Source organism: Eurytemora carolleeae, unplaced genomic scaffold, assembly GCF_000591075.1.
Source record: "Eurytemora carolleeae unplaced genomic scaffold, Eaff_2.0 scaffold590, whole genome shotgun sequence".
NCBI lineage: Eukaryota > Metazoa > Arthropoda > Copepoda > Calanoida > Temoridae > Eurytemora > Eurytemora carolleeae.
The window spans coordinates 143,709-155,721 of NW_019396585.1; the positions used below are offsets into that span (position 1 = coordinate 143,709).

Consider the following 12,013-nt stretch of genomic DNA (forward strand, 5'->3'; position numbering starts at 1 on the left):
TTTTTTGAACTCCAATGGCTTAAAAAAAATCACGACATTTTTTTCTCTCAAAATGAAGTTAAACTTTATAAAGATTGAATCACAGAAAATTTGCAAAATTGTAACAAGAAATTTCGCAATTTTCAGTTTTGAATTTCTGGTCGAATTTTTGAGGAAAAGTTTTTTAACATATCCTTTTCCTTTTTTATAATATAAAAATATACGTTGTTCAGTTGAAACTAAGCTGCAATTGAAAATTACACCCTTTCCTTAAAAAATAAACCAGAACCGAAAATTGTGAATTTTCTTATTAAATTTTGCGAATTTTTTGTGATTCTTGTATTTAATATTCCTGTATATCAAAGGAATTGAGTCTTTGCCACAAACTCTGTATTTATAATCCCTATATCTTTAGAACCCAATGTCGTAAATCTTTGATATTTCAAACTTATATTATTTTGTCTAACAGAATCCATAGTTTGAAATATCTAAGGTCTACGACATTGGAATCCAAAGATATAGGGTTTAGAAAAGCAGAGTTTGTGGCAAAGAGTCAATTCCTTTTAAGGTTGTAATCGAAAATGTACCCGTCCATTCTCCACTAGATTTTACTATTTCTTTGGCCAGTATACTACAAATCACTGCAGATCACACCTAAAGCTTAGTTGAGGGTGAGTCACAAATTGTATTTTTTTTCGAAACTAACAATGAATTTACATTTAATTATCTCCACATATATTTGAACTATACAATTATAGATTACAAAATTTAACGGAAAGATAAAGCCCCTCTGAAAGCTGTATTCCTAAAAACAGAAAGAGATATAAATTAAGATAATCTAATCTTTGAGTGGTAACTTTAGTTCATGTTTACATATTTTTAAATGACCTTCTATTCAAAACGTTTGACTTATCAATGATGACGGATTTATCCTCAAAACCTTTTTTCATGTTATAATTTCGTGTTTAAATAATATTATTATTTATTTTAATTCTGGGAATCACAGAAAATAAATATATTCATTTAAAATTTCAAAATTTGTTACATATCTTGAAGATATTTGAATTCATAAAGAAATATGTTACAAATAATAAATATATCCATTCCAATTTACAACATTTTTAGCACACATTTTTCCGCTGTTATTGGTCAGACCAAGGCATAAATGGTAGCATAGTGAATCGGACATGCCCCTTTACAAATGTAGGGTCACTTAAAGTAGTTGACTTATTTGTCTAATAAATGGTTGATAAGATTTTAAAATGCCATCGATCAAAAATTGCTTGAATTTTTGAAGCCTTTTGTTTATAATGGTAAATAACAATGTTTGAATAAATGGCAAGTAAGAAACACATTATTAATCTGTATTTTTACCAATATTGATCTAGTGTGGTGGTAGTGGAAGGTGTAGTATCCGACATTTGAGATTGCCCATACCCAGATCCAGGGACCAAACCAGCTTCAGGAGAATGATGTCCAGGTGCAGGTGGATGAGAACCAGCACCAGAGGAAGCATATCCCGGTGGATAAGGAGATGCATTTGTTTCAGCACCATACCCTTGATCAGGAGGAGGTGAAGCTGAATGAGCGATGGGAGTAGGAGCAGAATTTTCTTGAGTGAAAGGGGGAACATATATGGGAGGAGGAATAGGAGAAGATCCTGAATCAGAAGAAGGAGCAGCATATCCTTGAGTTGAACCTGTATCAACATTAGGTGTTGAAGCAGCTGAATCAGGAGAATTTTCTTGAGTGGTAGGGGGAACATGTATGGGAGGAGGAATAGGAGAAGATCCTGAATCAGGAGAAGGAGCAGCATATCCTTGAGTTGAACCTGCATCAACATTAGGTGTTGAAGCAGCTGAATCAGGAGAATTTTCTTGTGTGGTAGGGGGAACATGCATGGGAGGAGGAATAGCAGAAGATCCTGAATCAGGAGAAGGAGCAGCATATCCTTGAGTTGAACCTGCATCCACATTAGGTGTTGGAGCAGCTGAATCAGGAGAATTTTCTTGAGTGGAAGGGGGAACATGCATGGGAGAAGGAATAGCAGAAGATCCTGAATCAGGAGAAGGAGCAGCATATCCTAGAGTTGAACCTTTATCAACAGAAGGCGTAGGAGCAGGAGTAAATCCTTCCGTAGGAGGAGGAGCAGCTGATTCTGTGTTAAGAGAAGAAACAGCATGTTGTTGTAGAGGAGGTGGGGGAGCTGAACCTGCATAAGGAGTAGGAGACCCATAACCTTGTGTAGAAGAAGTGGGTCCAGAATTTGTCGTTGGGGAGGGAGTGATCAAAGATGTAGTCAGTGAAGTTGATTCTGCACCTGGAGTAACCATTCCTATATCAACTATACCTGTGTAAGGAGTAGTCATGCCCGTATTAGGAGTAGTCATTCCTGCATCAGAAGTAGACATTCCTGTGTGAGGATTAGTCATTCCTGTATCAGGAGTTGTCATTCCTGTATCAGGAGTAGCCATTCCTGAGTCAGGAGGAGCCATTCCTGCATAAGGAGTTTTCATTCCTGCATCAGAAGTTTTCATTCCTGTATCAAGAATTGTCATTCCTGTATCAGGAGTAGTCATTCCTGCATCAGGAGTTGGCATTCCTGGAGAAGCTGTATGCATGATTGGTTCAGAAGTGGGTGCTGCTGAATTTGCCTCCTGAGGAGTATATCCTGACAATGGAGTTGAGAAATCCCCATTTGGTGTTCCAGGACTTGGTTCTGTAGAAGATTCATAGTTTGCATCTGATCCAACATGTGTGGGAACATTTTCTACAGTTGAAGTAGAATCTTCAGTATCTGCCCTAAATGAAAGCCCAGGCACATCATTAGACTGTGTACTGCTTTGGTGTGCAGACAAGTTATCTGAAGGTATAGAACTGTGCGGAACAGGTGCATTGACAGAAGGTGTAGGGCTTTGTGGTTTGGACAAGTTATCGGAGGGTATAGAACTGTTCGGAACAGGTGCATTGCCAGAAGGTGCAGGGCTTTGTGGTTTGGACAAGTTATCGGAGGGTAAAGAACCATGTGGTACAGGTGCATCACCAGAAGGCGCAGAAGAATCATCTGGTTGCAAAGAATCATTTGGTGCAGGTGAATCAGCAGAAGACAAAGAACTATTTAATGTACCTGTAGAAGGTGCAGGTGAATCTGCAGATGGTGCAGGGCTATTTGGCATTGGTGCATCAACAGGAGGTGAAGATAAATCTGCAGAAGGTGCAGAACTATTTGGTGCAGTGCTATTTATTGCTGAAGAATCCACAGAGGGCAGAGAGAAATTTGCAGGGCCATTTTGTGCTGGCAAATCTGATAATGGTTTGGAGCTATCCAACGCAGATGAGTTAGAAGGAGAAGTACTATTTGAAGAAAGAGACCCCTTAGAACCTTCTTAACAGATTTATGATTATTAATTTGTGTATATTTACTCAGAGGTATGTATAATGAAGATCATCCCCCCTCTTTGAAATACTTTTCCTCGTTATTTTGAGAAAGGGTCAGCATTTTTCAAACTTTTATTGCTGAATTGGAGCAAATTCATGAATTTTTGATAAAAATATCAAAGGGCGGAGAGAAACTTGGCGGTCCAATTTAACATAATTTTCCAAAAATCTTTGAATGTCATTTTTTTTAAGGAAGAAGGTTGATCTCTAGAATATATAGAATATGCCCCCAAATTCTTATATAAGAAAACTGTAAAAATTCAAAGCCTTTTTTCAATTAGTTTGTCAATATATTCAGAATTCCTTTATCAAATGTTCAAATGTATTTGTTGGAAATTGCAACTCAATAGTAAGTATTCCTAATTGTTTAGTTTTACTGAACAATTTCAATAGCCCTAAAGAACGCCAATAGGAGCGCACATTTAAACATCTTTATAAAAAGAATAAACAGGGATCGAATTAGATGAATTTGAACTATCAAATGCCAGTTCAAAATTAAACCACAAATTCAAAGTTAAAGACTCAGGAAGTATTTGAACCAATAGAAGGCAATTCAGCGACCCCGCAAATTCTTTAAATTTGGTCCCAGCTTGAGGTTTCATGCAATATTTTTTTTTCGTTTACCTTCTGGAGCCGCTATTCCATATTCCTTAATAAAATAGATAGAATATTTCTAAAAACTAAGAAAGTATTTTAAAAAATTTCAATTTAATTGCAAAGTGATTGCAATTGAGTGTCCTTGATTTGAATTGAAACAAAGTGTATAAATTGCGTTTTTAAAAAATTATATCTGACCCATTACTGCAACATAAGTGATTAATATTCAGAATAATAGATCTGAATTAAAATAAGGAATTATTTCAATTTTCCTATTTTGTTTCCTTTTCTGTTAGACTATGAAAATCCGCATTTTTTCTTTCGAAATATTCTTTCAGCTAGATAAATCTAACCTTGAATATTTCAGAAACAATGTCATCAAAGTTCAACTTATTACTAAATAGCGACAAATATATATATACAGTGTACTGTTACAAAGGTTGCAAGCTCTTAAACTTTTAAAAACTAAATTTAAAAGCATGAATTTTACAGCTCTAAAACGTTTATTCGACTTGGCGCCGAAAAAAATTATAATTAGGCTGAAAGGTAAGAAAGTAAATAAAAAATTATTCAAATTATTCTTGAAAATTGATGCAACTTTTCATAATAATTAAAAAAGTTACTCATAAAATCCTTCAAAAGATTTTCATTTTTGTTAGTTTTATTTTTGCTGATTTTCCTTTCAGTGCAGGGTTTAAGACTGTTTTCTGGTCCAGGTTCTCTGAAAAAACGTTTCAACAATTTGAAGTTTTATGGAAAATAAAAAATATTGGCAATGCTTAATTGGGGAATATAGTGCAATCGTTTAAAATTTCTTAATTATCTTTTCAACAAATAAATAGCTTACTTAAATACATCGGAAGTAACGCTAGGAATACCCAAATTGTCGCAAAATAAATCTCCCATATTTCTTTTCCTTGATCAAAAATATTATGTGTTAGAAGATTTTAAATCAAATATTAGATATTTTATTCAAGATATATAAATGAATCAACAACTTCTCCTTATAATCATGAACTATCATAAAAAATCGAATTTTTTTTCAAGTGTTTTTGAAATTCTTCATCTAGTAATTATTATTGTTATTGTCATTACTCTCATTATCATTTTTATTTTTATTATTATTACTCTATTAAAAGGTTATTCCAAAAGTTTTGCTTTGAATCAGTGTATTAATTAATTGATTGTTTAATTGATTATCTAATCTACCTAACTGTGTTTTTTGCTTTGGATTGAAGCCCCCTACTTCCTGTGCCGTTAACGTGAGTGAAGAAAAATCTGTCTCCTGTTTTCAAATTTAAAAACTGCTTTTCTAAAGAAGAAAAAACAATTATCTATCTACATAATAAAGCTCTTCGCTCATTTATATTTGTATATATGTTAGCTATTGTTTGACAAACGGCTGGACCGAATGGGCTGACATTTTTGATTTAACCTTTGAGTATCCCGGGGGTAACACAGGCTAAAAAAATTCGACATTTTTTTCTCAAAAAATGTCATTTTTTTCAAAATTATAATTATTTTTCCACGGGCAACGCCCGGTACTGTGTATCTATAGAATATCAAAGCAACCTTCAGACACTTTTTTATTCTTAAAAAACTACCTAGAATGCATTGTATAGTTGGACCAACGACTCCAGATTCAACGTTTTCTGTTAACATCCCAATATATACATCTATTTCAGTAGGTGATGCATACTGGGACCTTAATCAAACCAGTATACACACCATTTTCACACAATCAAAAATTAGAATTTTTTAAATATTTTTTTTTATTATTGAATTAGATTTAATTAAGTGCATCTATAAGAAGAAAGTCAGAAACCAAACACGAAAAAATTTTCTAATTTCCTAAAAGAAATATTCAAATGACATGAAATATTTAGTTTTAGATTTTATAGGACTAGCTTTCTAAAAAAAAGTTGACAGAATTTTATTCGTGGTTATACCTAAAGAAACATGAAAGAAAGTATTTGAATAAAAAGTCATGACTTGATAATTCCTGCCAAATAATTTGCAGTACACATATGCTTTTGTTGCTTTAATTGATGTTGCAATTTCGATTTGTTTCAAAACAAAAAAAATGTATTTTTTATTATTTAAAGGCCAATGTTGCCTACAAAACATTGAGAGCTTGGCAATTAGCGAGGAATAGACAAAATTAGAGGAAACCATGGTTAAAGTAAAAATTTAGATTTTCCTAAAAAAGTGGGTGCAAGCAATTTGTTGTCTTTTCAGATGAAAATGCGCGAACGTGCAATGTTAATTTTCATGATTTTCCCTAGAGACTGTAAGTAACTTAATACCCCGCTGTTGGGAGAATCATTGGTTAGTAATATTAGTCAAAAGGCGGTAAAAAAAAATATGTTTTAAATCCCTCACTTGAATCTAGCCCAGAATTCAGCAGAAATTTCAGGAGGAGGAGCTTCCCACGATGTAAGAGGAGAAAGTCCACACATCTCCCTGATGAATAAAAATTAATATTACAATACTGTAATATGCAATAACATACATAACATACAAAATTTTCTCAGCGTTAATTAAAGCGAATCACAAAAAGGTTTTTGTCTTTTTATAGAGCTGTTTAGAAGAAAAAATAACTGTTTCAAGTTCCTACCATTTGACCGGATTATAATTTGTGGTTAGAATCAAAACTATAGAAGAATTACAAGGTAACAAACTCATAACTCTTAACTCTTCTGTCAATTTCAGTGATACTACAGAAGTACAGAACTCATCATGGTTGGAGGTTTTCTTATCATTCCCAATTCGTCGGTAACATTTAATTGGTTTGTAGCAGTAAAATTCAGTTATAAGTTTTAATCAGAGTTTGAAATTAAAGGGGACATCAACTACTGATAATACAATTTTTGCATTAAGTAAATAATGAAAAGCAAAAAAGTGTTCTTGGAAAAATATTTGCCAAACTACATATTTCTTTAGTCTTTACGTAATATTCTAAAAACTGGGTAGGCTGTCTATCTTAAAAAATGTTATTTTTAAATACAGATTGTATAAACATCTAATTAAAACCATTGTGTTGATGATGATGACAGTTGTTTTGTTAAATGGATCACAGAATTTTATGGAGATTTCTGTTCTTTTTAACCTTATCTTCAAATTGTAAAGATTAACCATATAAAGATTATTGTATTTTAACATATTATACAACAAATTGGAAAAAGAATTATTAATAGAAAGCTGTGGAAATATTATTGGCTTTGTTCTGTCTTTTATTAGGAAACGTTAAGAATTTTCGCGAAAACCATATGTGTTGTAGATTCAACAATTAATTGCACAAAAAAATATCGGAATTGAAAGAGTAAATCGTTTCGCGAAATTTTCGCAGTTTTTCCGTGAAACGGATTTAAGCGAAATTTCGGAAAAAAACACAAAAAATTTATTTTTCGCATTTTTGTCGAGCGAACAAATGCGATAATACGCAAAAAAAAATTTCGCGAAAAGTGCGAAATTTTCTTGTAAAGATTTGCACTTTTCGCTAGAAAGCCTGATTAATCCAATTCATATGAACATCAACAGTTGTTAAATTTTTAGCTTCACAAATTAAGATATTTTCTTCATCCTTAATTAAGGTTTCCAGCAAACGAAACCTTTTTGCGAAAAATGCAAATATTTTTGGCTGCATTTCGCAAACTTTTTTGCGAAATTTCGCATTTTTCGTGAAAATAAATGAAGCAAAAACGAAGCAAATTTCGCTTAGTATTTGAAGTTTTAAAAAGTCTTATTTTCGCTTTATTTTTTCGCTTTATATTTTTCGCCAAATTTTTGCATTATTTTTATCGCGAAATTTTCGCGTTATTTTTTCGCGATATTTTTGCATTTTGTTGCGAAATTTTCGCAGTTTTGCGAGCTAACGAAATGCGAAAATAAAGCAAAATGGTCGCGAAAAATGCGAAATTTTCGAAAGACGTTTTGTTTCTTTTCGCTGGAAACCCTATCCTTGATCAGACAAAAAGTTAAAGAGTATTCAATGGAATCGGAAATGCCACCCTTTAAGTTACTAAGTCTCAGCCATAAATTCAAACTTTCGAATCCCTTTATCTTTGCGAACTGATGGTGTAAATGTTTGATATTTAAAACTTTAATTATTTGATATAACAGAATCAATACATAGATTAAAATATCTATGGTTTACGACATTGGGTTGCAAAGTATTGTAGTTGTTAGAAAATCATAGTTGGTAACAAAGACTCAATTCCTATAAAACTAACATTTGTACCTATACTGAGAATAAGTTCCTGTTCCGGTATCTCGTCCTATGATATAAGATTACAATTTAATTGTTAGGTAATTTTAATACTTTCCAACAATAGCGCCTTACAAAATAACTCCACTTGAATGCCAACCAAAATTCTCAAATTGGATAGTCAGGGATGAAAACAAAATTTAATCTGATTCTTAACTCAAGAAACCATATTTTCACTCAACCCCATCACCCCTTTCACTGCGTAGTGGAATGGAATGCGAAATAACTTCAAATACAAGAATTAACAATATTAAAATAAGACAAATCATGGAAATTTATGTTAAATTTATCTTACATATTTCATTTGTATAATTTTTCAAACTTTTACCTCGCTGAATATTCCTAACTGTTAAATCCTGTGCTATCGACCCACCTTAAAAAGAGAAACTTGTAGATCAGAAATGGGGGTTTATGTTAAATTATTATTATTAAGGAATTCATTTTTTGTCACAAACTCTAAATTATTAGTCCCTATTATTATTAAGATTGACTGTCACAAACAAATATGAATTAATATAATATGGCGTAGTCAAATCAAAAAATTCTACATATTAATTTTCTAATTTCATTTGCAACCCAGTTTCGTAGACCTCTGAAATTTCAAACTATGAATTACGTTCAAATAATCTAAGTAATTCCTTTAAGGATACTCTTTTATTTCCATCCGATGTTTCTATTAAGAAAATTATTTAAACCGTTCTATTTGGAAATTAAAAATTCTCTGTCATATGCCTTAGCTTGTATTATTGGAGGTTTAATTAAGAGGAATAACTGAACTGCAAATCCACAAATTAAAAAATTCCCATAGAAGATCAAGCAATCAGGGTTATGAGTATCCTACAAAAAAATTCACAACTCTAGTCTTGCTTTGGGCATACTCTGGTTAAAAGTTAGTCAGGTTTGACTCGGTATCAATTGCAAATGTTACTCACCATGTATTGCAAGGGCGGGGCCCGGAAATTCAATTTTTTCTTACATAAGCATAAGGATTGAAATAAAAGTATAGCCAATTAACTCATTATATTGTACTGTGATTTTACCCCTCTTTTTCTTTTAAAGTTATTCTTCAAAAATATTAACTACTTTTAAATAATTGTACTTTTAAAGCAATCGCTTGATGGCACAAAATAATGTGAAAATCATTTACAATATGGTTTCGTTTAAATGAACTTAAGAAGAGAATATTTTCTTTTTTATAAAATCACTTACTTTCAATGGTCAGAAAATCTGTAAGATCATCAACTACTTCCGAATCAAATTTCTGAATTAAAAAAATTTGTGAAAATAAAATTAAACACGCATTATAAAATTTCAAATAGGTCATAGAGTGGCAACCCGAAAAAAGAAAAAAGAAAATTAACAAAAAGAAACAAAAAATTTAATAACAAAAATATTTTGTTATATATGTAAATATTTTTCTTAAATGACCGAAAGCCTAAACTTATGTGACCTTCCGTACAAAATGGCAATGCCCGATTCACAACGGTAACATTATAAAGCCTTTGTCTGATCAAAGCTTCCATATCATTAATTAGATAAAGATTTCAAGTGTACCCTTATGAATCGGGCACTGCCAAATTTGCAGGGAGGGTCACTTATAATTATGTTTACAGTCGCTTGAAGAGAAAAACAAAATTTAAGAAAATGTTTTAGAAAAAGATAATCGTTTGTTTTAAAACTCTAATCTTGCTAATATACAATACACGAAAAAAAAAATTTGAAATCTTGACAGCGTGAAATCTTTAATACTTTTTTCCTATTCTAAATTAATGTCAATTCTTGTAAAAAACCAAAAAAAAAATCTACGTTTAGTAATCACCAGAATAAAGTGGAATAAAAAACGACGTTTAGACCAAAATTGTTGTTCATCAAATATCGAGAAAAACTATTTATCAGTTCATTATAGGGAGGCAATAGGATTTATGGATGCAATACATATGGAAGGAAATATTATCATTACCGAGGCTTCACAAGACCTTGTTGGGTCCTAAAGCCTGCAGGCCTGCAGGCAATGTAATATTCCCTCCTATATATGTATTGCATCCTTGTTGCCTCACGTGAATAAAGATATATGCATTTTTTCAACTTTTAAACAAATTTTATGAAGATTTTTCCCCTTAGTTTTGAGTTCAGCAATCAAATCTAATTCATGTTTTCGGAGTTGTAAACCCGCAACTGCTTGGCAGAAAGATTCGCAATTAATCAGATTGCATTCCTATGGTTGCAACTTAACATTGCGACCCTGTTTATAGGGTTGCAACGTAAATATCAGGGATCAAATAGGGTCATATTTTTGTTTGAAAGTTGGAAAGAGAATAAATCTATTGACTTCCAATTTCATTATATTTTAACGACGCCTGTATACCATGCAAGGGTGCTGAGAGGCTCCGAGCAATCCATGCTTCCAAGAATTATGATTATCATCCACTAGAGTTGTCAGCCCGCTGTCAAATATTCGCTCTCTGGACATCTTCTCTTTTTAACATTGCACATTTCAATGTAGAGCGGAATTTTGAAAAGGATATATTAGATACCCATACAGCTAGAGTAGAGAATACATACAGGGAAAATATGAATTTCCCTCTGTATTTAGATATATCTTTATTTTGAAAAGGATATATTTGACACCTTCACTGACCAGAGATTAGAGAATACGTAGACGAAAAAAAAATTCTCTTGGAATAATTATTTTCATTTTGAAAAGGATATAATAAAAGAAAGGCCAGGCCAGAATTAAAAACATCATTTGATTTATAGTTATAACGGAAAATCATCGTTTGTAAAGTGAAAGGCATAGAGTCTATGTGAAATGATCATTGGTCAATTATGAAACCAGCCTATTTCATAATTTGGTTTTCTTTTAACATTAATTCCAGGGCCCAAAAGGTTATATAGCATAAATGTGTAAAATACACCTGCAGTATGGAAACAGTACAACAAAATGACCGTTTTAAACTTTTTACCTAGTAAATTCCCCTCTAATATATTTTCTATTCTCTTTGGGTGTATCACTACCAGTGTAATTTAATATTAAAGTCTAGAAAGAATAGTTGCACATTAAAGCATTGCACCATAATATTTTGACACGTACTCAACATGTTTTCTGAAGGATTTGCCTTATAATTTTTTTCCCTTAGTTTATTAAAAAAAAATATTATAACAAATGTCGTTTATTGGTTATGTCAATATGGTAAAACCATGAATGTTACACAAAAAAAATGGATTCCTCAGTAATGATTCTTGTTCTGAATTCAGGGTTACGGTGTCTGAAGTGGACGGTCAGTTTTAACAATGGAGTCACTTAAAATTTTGTCTAAAATACCTTTTAACAAAAAATTTCTTTAAAAATCGAAAAAAAAAGTATTTTTGCTACCTGACCTATATGCATGGTTGAACTCCAATGTTATTGTCGGATCTACTTCAGGATTATATATACTATCCACCTATAAGAATATTATATATACTATCCACCTAGAAGGATATTATATATACTATCCACCTAGAAGGATATTATATATTCTATCAACCTAGAAGGATATTATATATACTATCCACCTAGAAGGATATTATATATACTATCCACCTAGAAGGATATTATATATCCTATCCGCCTTGAATGATTATTTATACTATCCACCTAGAATGATTAAATATACTATCCACCTAGAATGATTATATATGCTATCCACCTAGAAGGATATTATATATACTATCCACGAATGATTATATATA

At 32.0% G+C, this 12,013-nt stretch overlaps 1 protein-coding gene across 4 annotated transcripts; it reads right to left on the reverse strand.

The window, feature by feature from the left end:
• Positions 1 to 697: 697 nt before the first annotated feature.
• Positions 698 to 10,768, reverse strand: LOC111705928 (flocculation protein FLO11). 4 transcript variants are annotated; one of them, XM_023478637.1, is made up of 14 exons: positions 10,647 to 10,768; positions 9,491 to 9,542; positions 8,610 to 8,654; positions 8,255 to 8,291; positions 6,397 to 6,477; positions 5,619 to 5,719; positions 5,224 to 5,326; positions 4,862 to 4,930; positions 4,694 to 4,735; positions 4,368 to 4,410; positions 4,042 to 4,066; positions 1,743 to 3,364; positions 1,354 to 1,610; positions 698 to 784 (listed from the first exon to the last, which is right to left on the reverse strand). In XM_023478637.1, the coding sequence occupies exons 1-14, from the start codon at positions 10,749 to 10,751 to the stop codon at positions 748 to 750; spliced, it is 2,619 nt and encodes an 872-aa protein (XP_023334405.1). In that variant the 5' UTR covers positions 10,752 to 10,768; the 3' UTR covers positions 698 to 747. The 4 variants fall into 4 exon arrangements, with proteins under 4 accessions (XP_023334405.1, XP_023334404.1, XP_023334403.1 ...); XM_023478636.1 differs by having other exon boundaries at positions 1,354 to 3,361; XM_023478635.1 differs by having other exon boundaries at positions 1,354 to 3,364.
• Between the last annotated feature and the right edge of the window lie 1,245 nt (positions 10,769 to 12,013).

Coding starts and splice junctions, on each gene's coding strand:
- LOC111705928 (XM_023478635.1), bottom strand. CDS start 10,751: ATGTCCAGAGAGCGAATATTTGACAGCGGGCTGACAACTCTAGTGGAT. Junction 9,543..10,646: donor CCTCTCAGCACCCTTGCATG/GTATACAGGCGT, acceptor TTTTTAATTCAG/AAATTTGATTCGGAAGTAGT. Junction 3,365..4,041: donor TGGAATAGCGGCTCCAGAAG/GTAAACGAAAAA, acceptor AAATCTGTTAAG/AAGGTTCTAAGGGGTCTCTT.